The 23,573-nt window shown below is 33.8% G+C and overlaps 1 protein-coding gene across 2 annotated transcripts in view; it reads right to left on the bottom strand.

The window, feature by feature from the left end:
* Positions 1-1,156: 1,156 nt before the first annotated feature.
* Positions 1,157-23,573, bottom strand: part of LOC108569050 (S phase cyclin A-associated protein in the endoplasmic reticulum) — a 38,313-nt gene continuing 15,896 nt past the window's right edge. Inside the window, exons 10-14 of one of the 2 annotated variants that reach the window (XM_017930443.1) lie at positions 8,605-8,770; positions 7,533-7,724; positions 5,466-5,675; positions 1,788-1,958; positions 1,157-1,512 (exon numbers count right to left, since the gene is read on the bottom strand). In XM_017930443.1, coding sequence (XP_017785932.1) covers positions 1,444-1,512; positions 1,788-1,958; positions 5,466-5,675; positions 7,533-7,724; positions 8,605-8,770 — 808 coding nt within the window. In that variant the 3' untranslated portion in view covers positions 1,157-1,443. The remainder of the gene's footprint in view (positions 1,513-1,787; positions 1,959-5,465; positions 5,676-7,532; positions 7,725-8,604; positions 8,771-23,573) is intronic. The other variant, XM_017930442.1, reaches the window with a different exon arrangement.

The following is a 23,573-nucleotide window of genomic DNA, read 5'->3' as shown; positions in this document are numbered from 1 at the left end:
TGTTATTCTACTATTTCGAAGTGGAGACACCGCGGATTCAATGCCTCCCTGTCTGTCTCCCATTCTTTATTTCGCTATTTCTTCGCTAAACAAAAGAGGACACACACACATACAGACGCCAAGTCAGAAAAGGGAAAATACACTACCAAGAATGACTAGCGTCCTTTGGAACAAAACAAAAATATGTATATGCAGATGCTGCTACAAATCATTAATACTGGCATAATAACAGAGAAAATGGAAAATCATCTTTCCAGAGGCATTAACATTACCAGCCTCATTTACAAAATGCAACTAATAGTATACTTTGTAAGTCAACAAACACCAAATGAGAAACACACAAATATTTTAGAATTAAACTTAATGTTGACTCAATTACATCCAGGATTTACGTAGTTACAGAAAATGTAGATGTTTCTTCAAATATACATAATAACCAAGACTATACGTCATTCAATAAATTTCAGAGAAAATACATCACGTTATAATACTAATTATCTAAACTTCATACAGACGTTAATAATTATTTAAAAAAATCCTTCATTTCCTATACTTTTATTAAATTCTTTAATATTTTGTACAAATAAGTTTCAAAAATGGTAAACAGATCATAGATATATCAATAAATTTAATTCATTATGATTATTTACTACTTACTTTTGACTATATATTTACTGGACTCAATTATTGATTGAATTTGTAAATACATATTTTATCAAACTTACGAAGATGAAACATTTATTGAATGAAGATGACAAACATCTAACACTTTTAGATATTTTTTATCGAATTTTATATGTAATATTTGCAAAGGAAAATAAACAATAATTAGGTATAATTTAATCTTTATTCAATTTTGAAAAACAATGCAGAGTATTCAATAAATTGCCACACAGAAAAAAATACAACAACAGTTTCACACAAAAAAAGAAAATAACTGAAATTCATCAAACGCATTGGACCTGCAACAACAACAACTATACGATTTACCTGAAATTTAAACACAACGTTCATTCATAAAGATGTGCAACGATATTGCAATGAAAGATTAATTAAAAAGTATAAAGTAAGTACCAAAAGGTAATAAATAAATACGAAATAAATAAAAATACGAATTTTCAAAAAATTATCAAAATTAATACATTTCGCTAAGTTCGCAGATGTAATAACTACGCATGTCCTATTTTCATGTTAATGTACATCGTAATCATCTTAACTTAAAAAATAATAATTACTAAAGTATACACAAAAGAAATTAAATTTAATAAGGTTGCTTTTTAGAGCTCATAGTATAAATGTATATATTCGTTAAGATTGTATGAGGATTATTAAAAATAGATTATATTTCCTTTATTTGTTATTCAATTTCTTTTTTAACTTGCTTAGTTTTTTGTTTATGTGAATATAAATTGAGTTGAAGAGAATTTGTGAAGTAGAACGCGTTTATGATTTGAGTAACTTCACTAAGCGCAGATCCTTGCCTGTCTCGGATCTGCGAAAATCATCCAAAAGCTGCAAAAAAAAAAATGGAAACAAGTTTGATTAGAATATACCTTTATAATTTAATGAGTGGAAATTAAAGAAAATGGTGTGTATACATTATGTACACAAAAATTACACTTATAAAAGATACAGTTACGAAAATTATAATATTTAAGTTGATTATTGTTTGTTGTGAAAATAATTTTAGAAGATTGTTCTTGCTGTGTAAAAACTTATATGTATATATATATATAACAGTATACATATAATAATTAACATTTAAATTATTAGATTTCAGATCTTACCTCGTAGGAGAGTTCCTGCTTCAAGATAGAGATGGTGTTTTGGTTACCAACGCAACAAGCCATCAGAGTCGGATAGAGGATCTTCGACAAAGATTCGACCGAGAAGTACGGGAATGGCAAGGAGCAGAGCTGCTGAAGAACGGAAGGCGATTGACCACTAACCAGCAACATCTGAAACACACAAAGAGAAACAGAACGAACCACACGAAGGCGTGAATTAAAACGAGAATCACGCAAGGTACAAATTAAAACATTAAAAATTCATTTGCGCTCTTGCATAATAGATGGGCGACGTTTGAATCGTGGACGTGACATAATCCTGCCACGTGAACATACAGGACGGACACGAAATATTACGGCAATAAAAAGTTACCAGTGATTACTCGAAGAATCCACACGAATCACAAGGCGTTTAATTCCACATCCGATCGCACGCACAGTGCGTTTACTTGTATTAATTTTCCAGGCAATCAACAAGTCCTATTGCGGTACTACTTGATACTTGCCAAGTAATTTGTACAGCTTCGCAATTACTTGCATTTCTTGTAAAACCTACTTGACTTAATGAAAATACTGTTGAGGATAAATGATGGAACGAGGAATACTTCGCGCTTGGACCGGAAGTCGCCGAATGTCATCCAATTGATTTACGACTTTCGTTTTGGCTCGAAATGCGACAACCCTTCAACCCTTCCCCCACTCGCATGCTACCACCTCTTGGCCAACTTTTAATCAAGATTAATGTACTTACAATCGCAACTAATTTGCTAATCGCATCTCAGCGCAGTAATTCCTCTACAGGTGTTTCATACGGATTACTTATACGTACATCGCGAAGATAACACTTGAACATATCACTTTGCCACGACAATATCAATTTATAAAAAGTAATTGAAACATGTATTGCAACAAATCACCATACCACAAACTAAACAAAATAACATAATAAGAAAATAAAAAACAAATTGATCTGCTGCAAAAGACTTATCATATTTAAGTTTGGATTACTTAATACTTAAATCTAATATTTTGAAAATATTTAGTTGTATATGCAAGTTAATATCAGAACATTAATGTGTTATTCAATTCTAGCTTTACATCTATAATTAAAAACAAGCATCAAGTGTTGTTGAACAAGCAGATAAATAAAGTATTATATTTTATCCAACATATGTTACTAAACTTTTAAGTCTCTTCAAGTATGTCAATATATTCATGTTCATTTAAATCAGTGATTCCCAAAATGGGCACTACCGCCCCTTGTTGGTGTGCTTCGATCCAGGGGAGCGGTAGAAACATTAATACATATATCTTTCTGTTTAATTGCTACTAAAATAAAAATCCAGGGGGCGCTAAGGTATATTTTTTTCTGGAAAGGGGGCGGTAGGAAAAATAAGTTTGGGAACAACTGATTTAAATGGATGTCATAAATCAATACTACTATCATTAAGATATTGCTTACAAAGTACTTAGTTGATTCTCTATTAAAAATGTCTGAACATTAATTATTATTTAATAAAATCATGTATATCATGGATCAATTTACATCTACATTAATCAATAAAAATCAAATTTAGAAACAGTTTATTTTGAAGATAGTTTAGATATATTACTTTTCTGCACTTTTGATCTATATATTGATCATTTTAAGTATGGATAGTTATCTAAATGACACATGTATAAAATTTTTAATAAATAATTGCAAACTGTTTTGTTCCATCGAATGGAATAATATAGGTTAAGTGAGGACATTAGTTTTGTAAATTAGAATATATACATGGCTGTCCGCATGACAAATAAAGTAAGTTTAGCAACTGAAATATTGAATAAATAATTTCCATCATGGAATGACCGGAGCCAACTTATTACCGCCTCCACGCGTGTATTATAATGTACGTCCATACATGTACATATACATTAAATGTATTTAAAGTAATGACTTACTGTTGTCATCGTCGCGGTATTGGGGTATGTATTAGGAACTAATGGTGATTGTCGTTTTCTGTGTGTGTGCACCACGATCGACTGGATTAAATATTTATTGGCAATACGAACTAATGAACGACATCAATTGCGGATTAATCCAAAGGATGAACGAATGGACATTCCTCGAGTTCGTTCTTTTGCGGTCAAAGAAGTAGAAGAAAGAAAGAGGAGACTTCTTTGGCGTCCGCTGCCAATATTTCAGCTTTTGGTGAGGAGAAGCGACAAAGTTTTATCGTGTACATATTCGGCTGCATTCCTCGAGTCGCGCCGTCATTAAGATAGCGCGGCGCCACCGTCTTGTTCTTCCAGTTCTTCCTTTTTCCCATTCTAGCTCAACTCTCTCACTCTTTCTTTCTGGGTCTTTTATAAAACCTCCTTTCCATTCCGTTCTTTTCCTCCTCGCTGGAGTCCGAAATGGAGGATCGTCTGAAAATATCCGCCACCATTCGTCGCGCACGTACGAACACACACCTATGAAAGCCTCGACTCGCAAATCACCACCACCATCAAAGCTCTTCGGCCCCGGCGACGGCAGATTTATTAACTCTCACCCACTCTTCGTGCTTGCTTCCTTTTTTCCTCGTATCCCTCCACTCCTCTTGTTTCTCTCTCTTTCTCTCCACTTTTTATTTTATTCCTCGGGCGTACTTTTTTTTCTTTTTTACGGGTTTTAACCCAAATACATTTTGCACCACCCTCGCAAATCCCAGACACGTTTCGCGTTTGGTTCATAAATTACCGACGTATTCATAATGCAGTAACCATGATCATGAATTACATCTATTCTACTTTATGCTGATTTTTCTAATAAGAATAGTTTATATTATTAAATAATACTCAATTCTAATTAGACTATTATAGTAAAACTGAGTCTGCTCTTAAGAAGTTTGTCTTAAATTATATCTTATGTAAGCTGCAAAATAGAGTAGAATCACAAGATAAATAAATCTTACATGTTTCTTGAAAATGTTATTATTAAATGTTTGCTTACAACATTGGCAAGGATTTCTCATATGTTTTTTGTGTTAAAACTAAAACCTTCTACGTTGGATTTTTAGCAAATTTTTATTGTTTAATAATAAAAAGTTGCTAAAAATCCAAAGTACAAGTTTGGACTAAACTAGATATTTTTATTACTAAATATATTTTATTCAGTTTCAAGTCTATATATTTCATTGATTTTTACATCATACAAGTAAAAACCATACCGTTTTCATTATATTTGTAAATGTTTATAAATATATTTTCAGACATCTATGTATATATTTCTATATAGGTTTAGTTCGAAGAGCTCTGAATTAGTTCATACGTCGTAGCGACTAGCCCGTATTAATCATGCGACACGCGAACTTTCGTTCACTTTATTACACGTACATATATTTATAACCAATTTCATCCACTACATAATTTTCTTCCCTTCCCTGCTTCCCTATTATTTACTCATTGCGGAATGTACTATGTTTAATAAGTCAGATACAAATGTCACGATTGGCCGATAAGATTGCTGCGGTATTTCCATAACGTGCCGACTACAAATTAACCTAATTTATAATGCACACATACACACTCTCGCACACGTTTATTAATATATACATATACCGTGAATAGGCGAGGAAAAGTCACTGTCTTTTGCGAAACTTCGCTTATATTATTAGCCAGTCAATTTTGATGCATTTGGATTACGTCACTCACCTGATTATCATAGTTTTCCACAGCAAAGTAACCGGCGACGTGGATGACCTCGTGAAGGAGATTCTCGTGGGCTTCGGTGCAGCTGGCCGCAGCCATGATCTCCTTGCTGCCATTCGTTAGCTTCGGGAGAGTCGGAGAGGCGCAACACCAGATCAGGTGGCTGGCGATGTGTCTGAACTGCAAAGAAATTCCTTCAGCACCTAAAGCTTCCTGCGAAGGACACAAATTTAACAGTTAACTTTAAATATTTTAATTTTTATGATATTTTAAAGTATTTGTATGTAAATTTACTACATGAGGTTTGTCTCAAATTTGTGGTATTTTTGCTTTAATTCTTCTGTTATTAATTTCTTCAAGTTAAATTTAAAAGTCATTACTATAAATAAGTCGTTGATTGCAGAGAAATCTACTTACAAATGAAGTGCAATATTTGAAATTGTTATAATACATAATTTCTTTAAATGTAGCAAGGAAACCTTCTCAGATATATTTCAAATAATGTACAAGCATTAATGTTTGTAAATTGAGGATTGCTTTGGTCCATGCTAGGATTTGCTAAGAACCGCAGCAGTTGAACGCTCGGTACCGGAGGTAGCTATGTAGAGTCGGGCTAAGCGGAGATGAATTTATACAACAAATAGGTTTATTCTATATTAGAATGGCGTACAAACAAGAAGCTCGTCTGTGTATATGCATTATATGTGTATATGCTAGCGGTATGTACACAGAGGAGCCGGCGGAGCTCATCCACAAACAAGAGAGCCGGAACGTAAGTACACATACGTATACCAAAAACCCATCATCATGGCACTGTCTCTTTCCAACCGGCGGACCGAAATCTCTGCGATTTCGAAGGAGGAAGCGAGAAAGAGCGAATTGTTGGCCGCCCTCCCACGAAGTACAAAGCTAATTTTCAAACCGGCCGCGGCAAGAGCGAAATGATTCAATTAAAATACGGCTACGCGGCGGCAAATATGGTTAGAGGTCGAACTGCAAATAGATAGATGGCAGATAGGCTACGGCCTAGGGGGATGATATTGATATTATTCGAAAAGGGTGCACACGGATGGATGTATGTTTATATGTATACATATGTGTGTATGTGAGATTTCCGCCGTGCGCTCATTAATTTTCCAACAACATTGTGCAACCCTTTTTCCCACATAACACGCAAAAACGAACAAATACAGGTACACAAACAAAAAATACTTTTAATCAAAGTCAAAACAAGAGTCGGCAATAGCAATCTACGATCTAATCTTGATGCAAATGAAACAAAAGTGTGAAAAAATGGGGAACGTTAATAAATGATGTTCATTGAAAATCAAATGTGTCATAAAAGAAACGTTCTAGTTTTTTAATATTGATATTAAATTTGTTATTATAACTACGTGTAATTTTGATTAAAAAAAAACTTGTTAAACATAATAAGTGTTACAAATTTCTTGCATTTACAAACAAGTCTTTGTTATGTCAATATTAATTTGTTACGTATTCTCGCATTTATTTTAAATTTGAAAGTTGTTTATTCTGAATATTTTGTTCAAAAAAATATAAACTTAAACTCAGAAATAGATTTCGGTTTCAGCAAATATAAAGTACTAACAGATAAAAGTAAATAATGTGACATTCCAAATGAATCCCAAAAAAAAAACGAAGAAAAGCTTTTTAATGTATTTTCCTCACAGCCTACCGAGTCATTCTATAATATAATTTTTCCCTTCAAGTTTTTTTTTTATCATAATAAAGTTGTTCAAATATTGGTTCGGAAAATACTTTCGCCGCGATGTTCCCTGCCCGTGCCCGCTTTATTCTGTGGGAAACAATTTCCAGTTTGCTTTTCTGGTTTCGGGAAGTGTCCCTCGGGGACGTCGTGGGACGTCGGTTGTCCGCAGCACGCGCCCTCCAGATGATGATGATGAGAACCCTCCCTCTTCCAGTGGGACCGAAGAGCACGAGGCCAATTCGCACGGCCAACCGCGCTCGTAAATCCCAACCATAATTAACCCATCGCATGGGTGATACTCGACACCGAAGTAGTAATGACGAAGAAAGAATGAGTCTCACCTGAAACTTGGTCAGATCCAGTTCGGCGATGCGTCGCAGTAGTCGGAAAGTGACGGAAGCCAATTTTAAGCAGGAGGCTGGTATCACCGGAGGAGGTTGTCCTTCCACTCTCGGCGTGGAATCTGGAGGTAGAAGAGTTCCGTACAGCATCGAAACGGCACCCATCAACTCAGTTCCATGTAAAGTCCCAACCTGATAAGAAATTTTAAAAAAGATATGTAAAACTAATTGCCATCTAATCACTGTTTATATTAGCAAATACTTGTCACATGATTTTCAAGTATCGGCATGGTGTGGTGTGCCTACAAATTCCGCAAGTATTTGCGTAGTAAAATCGTTGAATAAATACAAGCATCTCGTATAGAATACACCTATACCTCGCTATAACGACCTTTTTAATTATGACACTATCGACGCCCAAACAAATTCTATAGGAAATAAAAAGAATAAAATAATTGATTCATTATACGGCTTTTCGCTTTACGGCCAACTTTTCGGGAAAGTATCTAGTCCGTAAAGTGAGGTATGGGTATCTGTAAATATATGTTCATAATCCAATTTTCATGATACCCAATGATATCTAATAAAAAATTAATATTTTATCTCAATATTTTATTAATATTAATCATTTACATAATTAAAAATTAAAATGGAAAAAACTTTTTAATTGTTGCGGACCAGAAAATATAATATCGATACAATATTATTATATTAAACGTGGAATTATTTCAAATTCAAAATAATATAATAAATTATTTTAAAAACAATCGTATTGTTTTCATTTTACATACATTATTAATGCAAATTGTCAATATAAAACAAATTAATTTAATATTAGATTATTAAAGTTTTTAAATAATTAGAGCTAATTTGTGTTACAGTATCTGAAAAAATAGTACTAACAGATGTACCGTATACGCGTACACTATTACTTCTAATGTATATTAGAATCTATAGACATTTTGAGTGCGTGAACTAATTTATAAGAAGCGATCTTTGAAGTGACGATTTTAGTATGTTGTATGTCTAGTAGTAGAGTGAGAAAAAAATGGGAAGAGAAAACAAAGCTTACCAAATGTGTTGGATCAGAGTCCTCGGGGCATTGGTCAGCAAGCGCTGCCAAGAACTCCAAGGCCGCTAGTAAAAAGGCACAAGCCGGAGGGATATCGTGCACCGGACTGCGAACTGCCAAACAGCATTTGGACAGTTGCTCGACAACCCCCAAGCACACAGCAAAACTAGAACAAAAAAGAAAAAAATACAAGTTACAAGTTGTAAATACTTCAGAATGCATATCTACACTAATTTAAGTCATGATTGCTGTCAAAAGAAGTAACTGCAAAGTTTTCTCTTAATTATTTATTTCATATTATGCTCGATATTAAATTAAAAATTAAAGTAAAATTGATTATTATTGTTTATTTAATTTTCCCGAATTAAAAAAACAACTAGTAGTTTCAAGTTATTAGTAAAAAAAAAGATATAACATCCAATATTTGATTTTGCAAGTTCCAAATTAATTACATAAAAATAACATATAGTTTCAATTTGTTAGTTGAATTACTTTAGTTGAGTAACTCTAAATACAGTATAACGCTGCATCCACACTATGCCTGTATCAACGGCAATGTTTTCTTTCATCGTTTTTGGGTTTAGCGAGTCCCAATTAATTAATAATGGAAAAGACTGATTCGTAATTAAATTTTTGAAGAGTTTGGCATCGGAAAAGCAAATAGATTTATCATTTGCATCCGCCCCCTACAAACACACAGCTCGTATTCAAGTTGTGTGCGGAAGCACGGAATGGATCCGCTCGTCCGTGGATGCTAATAATCACCGATACGCCAATAACAATTAGTGCACGCGTGACGGATTTGAATAAACACGGGGAGGAGAAATGATGATGATCATCATCACACAATCATCGAGAACGGATCTTCGGGTCCCCAACCAAGTCGATCAGCTCCAGAAGGATGAGGTTGAAGAGTAGAGAACAGATGGGTGCAAGGGAGACAGTGGAAGGGAGAGAGGACGCTGGCTTCTCCCAAATCTAGCGTTCGCGTCACTGCCCTTTCGAGTTTCACTTGTTTGCACAGAGGGTGAAAACGAATACCCAGAAAACGCAAGCAAGCAGCATGCACCCACCCTCCCCCGGAGAGCTCTGACGACCCATCACGCCAATCAAGGCGCTTCTCTAACTTAACTTAACACTGCCTCTGTGAAGCCGTCAGTTGTTACTGACCCGGCCACTCTGGCAACATCAACACGGGGAACCCGAACCCCGTGGAAATTGTCACATGGCACATGACAAAAGCACAATCGTTGCAGATTTGCACGAGCTTATTTACAATTCTGAAGCGATGCACTTGTTATTACCACTTGTCAACACAACCGAGTTCTACCACGCTCCAGACATCGAGTCTGTCAGCATCAATATAATAACAAAAATATTCTACATTTCGAAAAAAATATACAGAAATAATAAATATATAATAGTAAGAAATTAAATTAGTTTCATAAGTGAAAGATATAAATCTGAAGACAAGTGATTGTAACAATGATTAATTAATAAAAGTCAAATTATATTTCAGAAAATAAATTTAGGTAATAATAATATAATAATGTTAAAAATATAAAAAAATATCAGTTATTAAGTCTTTGAATATAATTTATTGCACATTACACTAATCATACAAATAATTCTCAAATGTATTTTATTAAATTATTTTGTGACTAGTTTATTACTAATAACTCATTTCTTTTAATACAATATACTTATATAATAACATACTATATTGTGAAGCACGTTTTATAATAAAATATAATTGTAAGTATTTATAACTCGAATAAAAGTTTTACTAAATGAAAAAATAAAACATATGTCACAACTTCGAGTAAATTGTTTCAATGTAAAACATAATTTGTGATTTAACTTTTATTAAACAATTTGTAGAAAAGTAAAAAATTGTTCTTTATAGAGGAAATGATTTAATAACGTCACGTAAAACATTTTTTAAATATAAAAATATAACCGCAATTGTTTGATTCTTTCGAATATGTATTATATGGTGAAACTCAACCAGATCAAGGCAGGCTAAATCATGTCATGTGAACTGACATAGTAGTAGTTTTAATTATATAATTTGAATTAATAGCTACATTCTGAGTATATTCTAATATCATACGACAAAATCAATTTTAGAAGAAAAAAAATGTATTTCAGATCGAATGCCTATATAAAAGTAAGAGTATAAAACTAACAAACGTTTGTATAATTCATTTAGATTTTTTCAAAATAACATATACTATTATGTTTTCTATTTTGAAAAATAAATATACTAGATCAGGGGTCAGCAACCTTTTTGAAGTGAAGAGCCATATTTAAGATTAAATCTATTAAAAAAAATATTTGGGAAGAGATGAGCAACCAATGGTCCGATTGGTAAAAGATCATTAGAGCCAATAGATATTTTAATAACAAAATGATTCATTCAATGAGTCGCAAACAGAACCCCCATTATTGTAAAGCTTTCAGAAAAATAATTAGAAATTATGGTCACGATAATATAAAAATCATGTCATGTTATTAATTTAAAAAAAATAGCGAAAAAGAATCGCAAATTCGATGAAATGTCTATAGTAAAGTGATAAATAATCCGTGCTCCTTAATGTATGTACCTTCGGCAAGGGGTGGTATTCCGTCACCGTACCGTGACTAGGGGTGGTATTCCACGGGGGGCGGCGAGAAGCGGTTCCGCATTAGAGACGGACTTTAAAATGCCGCCCCTAAATATTATCGGCTTTCCGCCGGATCCGGTTTTCCTGCTTCTTTCTCGTCTCCGGGTATTATTATTTCTTTTTTTTCTGTGAGTGCCCCTGAAGAATATAGCGAGGGGTTGTTCCGAGGATAGCCCGGACTTGGGGGAGGCCCAATCTGTCGGCTAATGCTATTAAGGTTTGCTCTCCTTCCCTCTTCTGCAGCACATACTATTTTTCGCATACATATATTTTTTTTATCCCAATTGCAAATTTACTCTGCATATGCCGCACGGTGGGCGAAATAATGTATGCATATGGTCAGAATTTTCGAGTGAAACCAACTGCAAATGCTTTCGATTGATTCGGGCAAAGGGAGTCCCTTTTGTCATGTAGCAAAAAGCAATTGTTTCCACATAATAAACTCCAAAAAGAAATCAATGGAAATAAAGTGCGTTCAAATTATCGAGTATCTTAAATGAGCATTCCGCACGATGAATTGGGAAATGCAAAATAGAAAAAGTGCTTTGAAAGAGCCACATGTGCTACTGTTTGATACATAATATGATTATAGTTACCTAATGTCTGTTACTTTTCAAAGGTCATACTTTTTATTAATTACATTCTCAAATATTTAATGTTTAATGATTGTTGAAATTACAATACTGATAATTTTGAAAAGAAAATAATAATTTCCAATTTTGATATATTGAAAAATAAATCAAAAGCTTAAGATGAGTATATTGGTTATTTTGTGAAATATATTTGTATTTTTATTAATGAGGTTTGAAATTAAAACTATTACGTTGATTAAAATTTTAAAAGTTTTAGTTTGTAAACATAGATTTGTTAAAAAAGTAATTTTGTGTTTAAACCAAACATCTAGTTTTCATATAAAGATTGTACTAATAAATTAATTTGTTTCTACTAATTATTCACTAAGAAGAAACCTTCCTAACTACAATATTTACCAAAATAAGAACTATGCCTTAATATTTTCCTAAATTTTGCTGAATCGCATAAATAAAGTCAAACTGTCGTCATATAATAAAAAGTGGATATAACAAAACCTTTTATTGGTAGGCATAAATCTTTCGAATTAGCACTCTTTTTATTTCTTCCAAAAAATTCACCAATTCTTCATTCCGTTTATTTTTATTTTTTTCTCACTGCGTTTTTGAAATGTTGGTCTTGTTCGTTGACAAAGGACCATTTTGGCAATTGGGCGCAATCCAGAATCGCAGCAATAAATTGGCTAGCAATTATGTGCGTGTGAGTGTGCATGCGTCTATGTATGTATACGTGTGCATATGTATGTGTGTGTTCGAGGCGAGAACAGGCGTCGGCGTCGCTCGTGTTGTAATTGTGATGAATGGGCGCGGCGCTGCGTCGGACGGCGTCGTAATCGAATTCATAACGCGGATCGCAGTTGGGGCCCATTAGTAGATTGCCCCGAATGTGCCGTTTCGTGGTGATCGTTACAGACGACAGAAATGCACCAGATACTTACTAGGGATTGTCCCTTCTTCTTTACTTTCACTGCTTTCCGTCTATCACCAACAAAAAACGGCCTTACACTTAAATAAAGCTTCTGTACATCCACCACAATCAATATAAACTTACTTCTACCAACAATTATTAAAAGCGAAAACTAGTTATACAACACTTCTTGATAACTTACACCTTAAATACTTATGCTTACACTTAAACCTTAAGTAGACATTAGGATTGCGAAAAGCTAAAGACTTATATCATTTTATATAAATATAGTGTTTATTTGAAAACTGGCATTAATTAATAAAAATATATCTGAATGAACAAACTTGAAACAAAATGCACTTCATTTTCATATAAGCAAATAATTGATGACAGCTCATTGCATTAAATTTGCAATTGCATTTTTTTAATAAAAATTAAAATTAGATATGAATGTTCGAATAAACGTTCTTATTATAAAAACAGTAAAAATCGTCAAAAATATATCAAAATTGCGAAGAACGAATATTATATTCTTAATTTATAAATATTAACATATGTTCTAACCGTAAAGTTAAATTTATACTATTTTTCAGTCATTGTCATAGGGAAATTGATTTATGTTTTAAAACATCCTTAATTTTTATTATTATGTTCGATAATCAAGGTTCCAATATACTAATTAAATTAATATGTATAATTAGTGAGATAATTGTTACTTTGTTTAATTATTTTAAATAAATCGAGTCTAGACTATAAGAAAAAATAGTGCTTTCTCGATATTTTTTTTAAGTTTCATTCAATTATTTTTCATTTGCACATGATTTATCTTTTCCTGTTCAATGTTTATTAAATGAATATACAACTTTAATAGTCCATAAATATATTATTTTATTGATAATTTATTTATTTATATTTATTTTGTTTGATTTTTGGCTTTGAAACAATATATTTTCTATAGGAATTTATTATATTTCTTCATAAAATAATTCCATAAATAAATGCTAAGCGATAACAAGTAAATATTAAGTAATTTAAAGTTACGCTTAAGCTCCACAATATAATATAATTGAAATAATTACATTTATCGTAAGAGATATATATAACTTGAGAAATATTGCTTAGTGAGTATATAACCAAATCAAACCAAAGCTATTACTTTCAGACTCAAAACAATCGATAATATTTTCTATCTTAATTTGCATCAAAACTACTTAAGACTATGACCTCCTATTTTTTTACTTTCATATCGAATATATTTTATCACTTACATTTACATTAAAATCTAGTAAAAACGTGAAAATCTATTTTGGCTGTAATATTAACATTTATAATCTAATTATCATGACATAAAATATCTGATGAATTATACTGTAAATATATATAAAAAATCAATTAATTGAGTGAAACTTACATTTATATGATGTGATGATTTTATAGTATAACAATATGCATTACATCCAATGATTATATTATGCATGTTATAAAAGTTTTAAAGTAGATTAATAAATTGTAGCGCAGAAGACCAATCACTTAGTGTACAATTTAACACGGTTTACGATGCGCCAAAATAAATCCGAATTTTATGGTGGGCGTTGATTTATCCTTTGGTCCATATGGGGTGAACTATTATACGAGGCTATGCAAATTTCAGTAAATATAGTTATAATGGAACGTGATGCGAATCCGGTCCGGGTGCTGCGATTGAATATAATTAGGGAATCACGGGCCCCCGGGTTTTGCCTTTCCTTGCCCTCGCTGCGAGAAGAGGAGGGTTAAGGGTTGCCTCTCTTTGCGTCAACATATGGGTTAGTTTAAAACGCATATATCAAATTTAAACAGCGCATGGCATATCCCCCGATTATGGACTGCTCGGATTATATTATTAGTGTTGCGCCTTTATATTTATTTTTTATTTTTTTTATTCGTGATCCTTGCAACCAACCCCTTGTAAATGCGAATTGAATGATTACAGGGCACGCATACAACTCAATCCATTATTACTATTAGGATTAAACGTTGTTCTGCATAAAGTATCTGCATATTTATTGAACCAAATTATAAACTTTGATTGAATCCAGCAATGAACAATTTTAAAACATATTCATTACAAATGATGAAGGTCACAGTACAGAAATAAACTGCAATTTAAATGAAAACTTAGCTTATTAAGAAAGCATAGAAAAAAAAAGAATACTTTTCAGTTTTTCATCAAGTAGTTATTTCCGTCTGTTCGGTTATCGTTTGGGACAGTTTTTTTCGACTTCTGCGTGTGTGTCGTTTCTGGTGTAAGCAATATCTATGTATGTTGATAAGATGAAGGATCGAAAAGAAGAAAAAGTTATGAGTTATCGAGGGCGGCATTTCGCCCACAAAAGGCGCACAGAAACACATGTTCCTGTTGCCGAGAGTGCGTTTCGATGGAGAAACGAAACTCGTCGAAGCCGAAAGCACTTACTACACACACTTATTTGATAAGTGATAAGTGTCCAAGTGAATTCATAGCTGCTGCGAGGGTTGTTGCCGCATAATCGGCCTCCTGCACATGACACCCTCTCACTGATGACGACCTTCAAAGTCCCGGAGTTTTTTTTCTTCTCTTCCTTCCATGTGCCAAAGCTCTCACACATGCTTCCTGCAGCTTCACCTCTCGTTATCTTGTTGTATCTTTTTGTTATCGGCACTGGGTGGACTTATATGATTTATCGATGGATGATTGAAAACTGATTTATAGCAAATGCATTGTTTCTTAACTTGCCTTCAAACCGAAACTTCATAAAATTATTAAATTGTACAGCAATTAAAAATATATTTAAGAACAATTTTGTACGAATATTTGCATTTTTTTTTTTAATTAACGTAAATTTTATAAATATATTATAAAAATTATAAATTACATGAATTGAAAATTGATGGACAAATTGATAATCAATTCATAACGATTTATATAAAATGTTTCTATGATTTATTTGGTATTATCTAATCAAAACTATGTAAAAGTACTTAAGTCTATTAAGTACTAAATATCAATTAAAATAAAAAAATGGTACATTGTACATGAATAGTACATTAAGATGATATTTTTGTATATGATTCTTATGAATGCCTTGGTATTATTTTTAAAACAAATCTTTATAAAAGTACTAATTTATTTCTAATTATAAAAAAATAAAATAAAAAACAATAAATTTAGATACATTTACAATAGATAATAGATACCCTACAAATCTGATACCATTCTTCAATCTGTTGGTTTTAGTGGTTCTATATTCTATATTAATGCAAAAAAATATTGATTTTATTTTTTATATTAAATAATAAGTAATAAAACAAATAAAATCGAAATGATTAAACTTTACATAAATTAAACACGCGATTCCTTCAATACAGAAAATTTGCACGAAGAGACACCCGGTAATTCATTTAAATGCTTCCTTTTCCCATCATTCCATCTCTCCGAATTTTATTTCGCCCTTCTGGAGCGCATAATTAAATTTGCTCCGACTGTACGATGAAAGTAACTTTTTTAAACTTCGTCAAATATTTCAATGTCTACATCAAACATTCCATAAAAAAAAATATCAACATCCCTCCAACCCTGACCAAAAAAGTCCAAAAAGGGAGAACACGAGAAAAAGAGGAAATGAATCTGGCGTTCTTAATTGCCGTTCCCGGTTGAAAAAGAAGGAGGAAGAAAATAATCGGAGGGAAAAAGAAAAAAAATCCAGCAGGATGATAATATAATAATGGACAAGGAAAAAAGGGGATAAAATTTTCATCGGAACACTTTTCGAATTTCCTTCCATTTGCCCCTTTTTTTCTGCATTTCAGTCCATTTCTTCGTTCCCTTTTTTTCTACAGTAAAAGGTTTTTTAATAATTCACGTTCGCGAAAGGGTTGCGTTTCCAAAGGTGTGGGCACGAAGAAGACCAGACGAGGGGAGGATAGACAACACAAAAAATGTATATGTACGTCGTGTATAATGCGAAAATAAAGGGAGACGTAGAGTAAAAATCAATGGGGCGCAAGCTGACACGTATAATTCCATATTCATTTTCACATTGCAAATGACACTTGTCAGTGGGGCTCGGTTTTTATTTATTTTTGTTTCTCGTTTCGTGTTTCTTTTTCTTTTATTCTTTCTTTTTTTGTTTGCGCATAGTTTACGTCTCTCTTTCTCTGTTGTACATAGGTATAATTTCATCTCCATCATACGTGCACCCTTGAATGCACGTTCCATTTGTTGGCACCCCCCGACAGTAATATTATTCTTTAATAAGTGTTAGTGCCTTCCGCGTTAATACACATATACGGGGTTCCGATTAAATGGGCAAAACAAATATTGGTACAATATAATTAAAAAAAAGAAAAAAAAAAAGGAATGCACGAATCGAAAAATGAGTCTGGATATGTGAAAATATTTGTAATGACCCGATGACAGATTCATTTGGAAACCGTTTTGGGGTTTATACAACAGCCGCAGTTTATACTAAGCGCTCGCTGACAAGTTTATCGATGCGCAGTAGTGCCGTTTTCGGTGTACAATGAATTTTGTAAATTAATCATCAGATTATTAAACATATTTCGTTTGTTTTTCAGATTATTAAACATATTTGGTTTGTTTTTCAGATTATAAAACATACTTTTAATGTTGTTTTTGAATTAAAAAATAATAAAACGATACAATTACATACATAATTAATAGATTTTTCTACAATATACTCGTTTAATATTCATTATTAATTTACATCACTTCATCGAAACCTATTAAAAATGTATAGTTAAACAAATATTTTACTCGTTCATAGCAATATACATTTATTTATGAATAAATGGATATTGTAATTATGTAATACAAAATTTAATAAATAAACAAATATTAAACTAAAAGTATATGAAATACAATTACTGTGCTCAAATAATTGAAATATTTATCATGCAATAGATAATCAAAATAAACTTTAAATTTTTATAAAATGTTTTATAACATTTTTTAATATGGAAATTAAAGTTCAACCTATAAATTATAAAAATCATAATGTAATTTTAAGTATTAATAATAATGAAAAAGTAATACTCTTTTATATTCCTTATAAGGAATAAATCATTTACTCATTATATAAGTTAAAATTAAAACTGCAGCAAATATAAAATGTATTATTCCATAATCCAAATGTTTGCAAAAATATGGACTTTAAGTGGTATAAGTCTTTATATTCAAAATGACTCGAAAACTAGCAAAGACAGAGTGAACTATTAAAGTGCACATTATAGGTATCTTATAGGAATATAATGAGCATAAATATTATATTGTAAATATGAAACGTGTTAAATATATAAAATATGTAACTAGATTTATACTTGAAAATATATGAAAATATATATGTTTTTTTGTAACTTTCTGCAATTTGCTAATAATTATTACAATTTTTTTCAAAAACTAATTAAAATAAAACAGACACACAGGCGAAAGACCTATGGTCAATAACCCAATTTATATATATTTTTTTATTATTATATGTGCGACTGATACAATAAACATTATTATTATTAAAATAGAAAATTTCGTCGGAATTATTTCATGCGATATTAAAATTCTGTTTGCGCTATTAATATTTGGCCTATAACAATAAAGGTACGAAATTTCTTATCGTAATAAAAAATACAAATATTTTTTTTATTGCGCTAAGAAATTAATTAATAATTATACGTGGCATTAAATAATTTGTTCATGAAAAAATAAAAGTTGTTTCTCAATTTGTTAAAGTCTAACGATATTTCATGTCAAATTTCAAGTAAGATAGGTAAGAATGGATAGGAGAAATTGCAAAATTAGTGATGTAAGGTTGGTAAAAGTGCCACCACCAGCGCAGCAATTGATTTGTTTTGCCATACTGTTCGGATTTCGACGTCAACTCAAGCATATACAAATTTCCTAGGAATGCAAAAATGCTTATGGAGTGATCATTCAAAGATCAGACCGGACATTTTTCTGTGGAGAACAAACCTCGTGAAGGTTGCCCGAAATCATCGACCGATGATACAAATGTAGCCCTGATGAAGGCAAAAATTGACGAAGATCCAAGAGTGACATAGTAAATGGTAGTTGATGAACTACGCTTGAATGACATGGATTTGTTGCAAATATTAAGTCGTCACTTGGGCTACACGTAGAAATCCCTCGATGGGTTCCACAATTTTTAAATGACGAAAAAATAAAGGCATTTGTTTGATTTGCCGAATATTTCTTGGAAAATTTAGAACCTGGAGATTCTAGCACTTTTAGTAAAATCGTAACAGGCGAGGAATCTTGATTCTATAAGTACGACCTGGAAACCAAGCATCAGTCCATGGTATGGTGCGCAGAAGGTGCAAATTCCCCCAGTTAAAGCAAGACAACAAAAGTGATGATGTCGATTTACTATACCATACACATAAACTTGCTTACTACAAGTTTTTAAAAATTTGTTGAGAAACCAGAAAAAAGGGGAACATCATCGCTACTTTTTACATGTACCCACTCACACTACTGAAATAACCTTTTTTGTAAAGGAGAGGAAACCTTACTTAGGGACCACGGGTGGAGTCGTGGTACTGTGGGATTCTTACCGCAATAAAACCTTTTCCCTTCTTCAAATCTCACCCCTCTCCAAAACAAGGAGTTCTATTGATGGCATACAAGCTATCACCTGCACTGCGTCTCGGGAGATTGTCCTGTACTCGCTGCGTACCCAAATTGCTCCTCTCCGCTGGAGTGTACAGCATTATAGATTGTGCCACTACTCCTAGCAATCTTCTCTTGCTATACTACGGTCCACTCATGATGTGCATCAACCTGCTTAAAGCTATAGTTGTTTCTGCTGCTCGGATGGCTACTGACCTGACGGCGTAGGTCAGGCTGTCAATGGAGACTCCCAGGTATTTAATGACTTTTCTTCAGTGTTATTTATGTGCTTTATATTGAAAATTTTATTGGTCTTATTTTCTTCCTTCCGATCAGTAGCACCGCTTCTGTCTTTTCTGGCGCGAGTGTCAGCCCACTCTCTGACATCCAGTTCTGGATGTTGAATGTGGCTAAGTTTGTCTTTTCAGTCAGTTCCTCTTCTGTCTTTGCTACCACCACTACTGTCAGGTAATATCGAATGACTATTATGTCTGCAAGTTGATTGATCCTTAGCACGACTTAATGTATCGATAGTGAACCTGCCTTCTCGAAAACCATATTGTCTAGCTGATAATCCTCCGCATCTATCGATTTCCTCCTTCAGTCGCTTTTTTAAATAAATAACTGTACAGTTTTCCAATAGTGTAGGTGAGACATAATGGCCTAAACGATGATGCATTGTCTATGGGTTTTTCCTGTTTTTTTTTTATTAGTAAAAGCTTTGCGCTCTTCCATCTTTCTGGGAATTGTCCTTTTGAAGATTTATTTAGTGACCTGGGGCTTTCCCACTCTTAAGACTCCCGCAAGCATGAGCTAGTTCTTCCTTGGAGAAAGGGGCATTTCTTTGGTGGGCATTTGGCCTCCTTGGCATGGCAGCGCCGCATGCTTCGAGACCGCATTTATAAGATATTCTCTGTCACTTAGTCTTTCCGTAGTGTCTACGAAAGTATTGTCGTAGTGTCTATGAAAAGTATTTTCGTTCAGCTTCCCTAAAGCCCATCCCTTGCATCGCATATTTCTTGCCGTGAGATTGTACATGCTGTCCCCAATCTCGAATGCTATGTACCTATGATCGCTCATCGATTCCTTATCTAGGACTCTCCAGTTGGTATTTCTAGTGGCCATTTCGCTTGTGGCAATTGTTAGATCCAGAATTGATGCACTAGCACCTCTCTCAAAAGTCGGTTCAGAGCCTCTATTCACGACCACCAGGTCCAAACTTGCTATCCATTCCGTTAGGATTTGTCGTCTTCCAACAGTACGTATCTCGCCCCATTCTGGGTATTTCGCATTGAAATCATCTGTCACCACTACTGCTCTTCTTTGCCGAATATTTAATTTGCCAAATTTGATAAAATAGAAGCGTACTCTGCCCTGGTGCTGTTTGGGGATATGTAGCAGGAGAAGACTGAGAAATCCCGGGTTATTACTCAGGTATATCCAAGGTCTCTTCCTGTTTCTTGTGCCACTGTTTTATTATTTAGTATCCTTATTGCAGCATCTCCCTCGTGATCCAGCCCGTGTTCGTCTTAGCTTTATTTGGCTCGCTATTCGCTACGATATCAGCATCTTCATCTTTTGCAATGGCGTACAGTAGGTCATGGGCCGCTCTGCATCGAATTGAGCTGAATTAATTTACACACCCCGCCTGATATTCCGCTGTTTTCCATTCAGCGCTCTACTATATTTGGGGCAGAGTATTATGTCTGCCTAGTGTCCCGTTTGGCAGCATAGCGGGTAGTAAAGATTTGCATTCCTTGGCTTTATGGCCTTCTTTACTGCACCTCATGTAGTCATTTGTTCTGTCTGGGCCCGAGCAGTTGGTAGCTCGATGTACTGTTTCCCAGCACCTAAAACAGCGAATATCTGCGCGTTCTCTTACCCTACATATAACCCAACCGATCCGTATTTGCCCGCTTTCTAAGAGTTTACCTCCAACTTCTTGGGTTAGCTCAACCATGGCTATTTGGTTCCCCGCGTACGATGGTCTCAGACATTTCACTTTGACATTTTTCCCTGTTGCTATGGTCAGAGCCTCTTCCACCTCCTCTTTGGAGGTTACAGCATCAATATATTTGATATGCACTATTGTCATCTTTTGCAGAGTGCGTACTCGGTCTTCGCTTTCCAGATCTTTTGATAGAGCAGCCCTCAGGATCTCCGCCTTGCTCGTTTTCTTCTCTACTTGCACCAGTAGATCTCCTTGTCGCGTTATTCTGAGCGCCGTTATAGCTACTCCAACCACTTCAGGCCTGACGCTTCCTTTCACCTTTTTAAGCGTTTCCTCATAGCTGCTGCCTTTTGTACTTATTACCACCGCTTCTGGTATCGCCCTCCTTCTTTGCCTATTTTGCTGCGTCTTCTGATTTTTATTTTTCTTGCACTGTACCGTCCATTCATTTGATTCCTTGTTTTCCGAATTTTCGTTCACCTTTGGCTTATTTGCCTCTTGCGTCAGTGTTTTTTTCAAGACAATCGTCTCTTATTATTTCTGCTGGGTCTGCGCATACCGCGCCCTCTGGTTGTAGCGTTTCCTCGTCCTTGATTGAGATTATGATTTCAATCATATAATTCACCTCGTTTTTTGATCTCGTTTGGAGTTCGCAGGAACCTTACGAGAAGCTTCTTCAGCTCATTTCCAGTCTATTAGTTTCCTTATCTTTTACGAGTTTCGCGGATCGTCTTTCCAACTTGGTACCTCACTTTTTTCACTCATGTTCCACGCACAACCACTCGGTACAGCGTCTCACTTGGAACCTATTAAATAACCTATAACTTTCTTGCGCTCTCTGGCATCAATTAAATTCTAGAACCTTATTCTAACGACCTAGCGCCTTGTGATTTCTCCAAAAAGCCGATTTTGAGGAATGTTCTGAAAGGTGGTTCTAATGACATAAGAAATGTTTTGAAATAAATGGAAATTACAAAAGGATAAAAATTGCAAGATGAGCAATTTTTATAAATAAAGTTAGTTAAAATACTAACCGAGGTTTTTGGAAAATTGATTTCGACATTGTAAACTGCTTCAAGAAAATCAATAAATTCGCTTTAATATACGAATGGTTTGTAGCACGAGTATATTTTCGGAACACATTATGCTCGTGAACCAAGATATCACTGTATATAGAATTTATTAGAAAGTTTATTTTTTATAAAATGGCTTAGAAAAAAGTCAAGTAAATAAAAATATGAAAATAAAATGTGAAATAATAATTTTATACAAAGTATATATTACAGTTGCTTACTAAAAGAAAACTTGTGAAATAATGAAAATGATATTATGAAAATCTGTGTGGTGAATAATATTTATTTTGAGTAGAATCTACTATTAAGTAACGAATAGTTTGTATTGATTTTCATTGTGTCTTTTGATCAAATTTCTGACGTACGATAAGTGAGGGGTGGGAAGAACAGAAAGACAGGGTGGGTGGTTTTTGTTAATATTAAGGAAAAAAGGGAGCCGACAGATACACACACATATACGTGCGTGGGGTTTGCATGCATTGTCCCATTGGAGTGCTGTGTAAACGTTCATCCCACACAAACAACAATCTGTGCAAACAGTCTGCATGTCCGCTAAACAACCCCGTCTGTATCCAATTACACCAGTTCAAGTCCGGACAAAGTCACCCCGTCCGTTCCCCAACAATATAGGTTAACTAAATAATCACGCAAAGCAACCCCCCGACGCGCCTCGCGTATAAGATTACTTCATCCATCCTCCCAGTGCATCGAAAGATGTTTGTACCACCTTTACCCATCCTCTCCTCTTCACCGAGTAAGGTAATGCATTCATCGAGTGACGATGCTCCTTTAAAATGAAATTATGCAGACGCGATTCTACCCCGGCTTTCTCTTACTCCCCCGACAAAGAAAACACATCGTCGTGCACTCCTTTCTCACTCTTTCTGTTCTGTACATCGCGACAGATTCCCACCGGATATTAGAAGAAAAGAAACACTTCGCTTCGGCCCCCTAGACCCGTTTGCTGTTCCTCCAAAAGAGGACAACATTTACATATAAGTGTGTTTCTTTTTACCATCGAGGGATTCAATCTGTTTCAAATGCAATAGTTTATAATCAATTTAACAACAAAAGAAGGAACTAATAAAATAGTAGTAATTTTATAAAATAATATTACTTTG

This window comes from Nicrophorus vespilloides, unplaced genomic scaffold, assembly GCF_001412225.1.
Source record: "Nicrophorus vespilloides isolate i.1.1-1 unplaced genomic scaffold, Nicve_v1.0, whole genome shotgun sequence".
NCBI classification, from domain to species: Eukaryota; Metazoa; Arthropoda; class Insecta; order Coleoptera; family Silphidae; genus Nicrophorus; species Nicrophorus vespilloides.
Note: the sequence above shows the minus strand (reverse complement) of the source record. Positions and strands in the feature narration are given on the sequence as shown.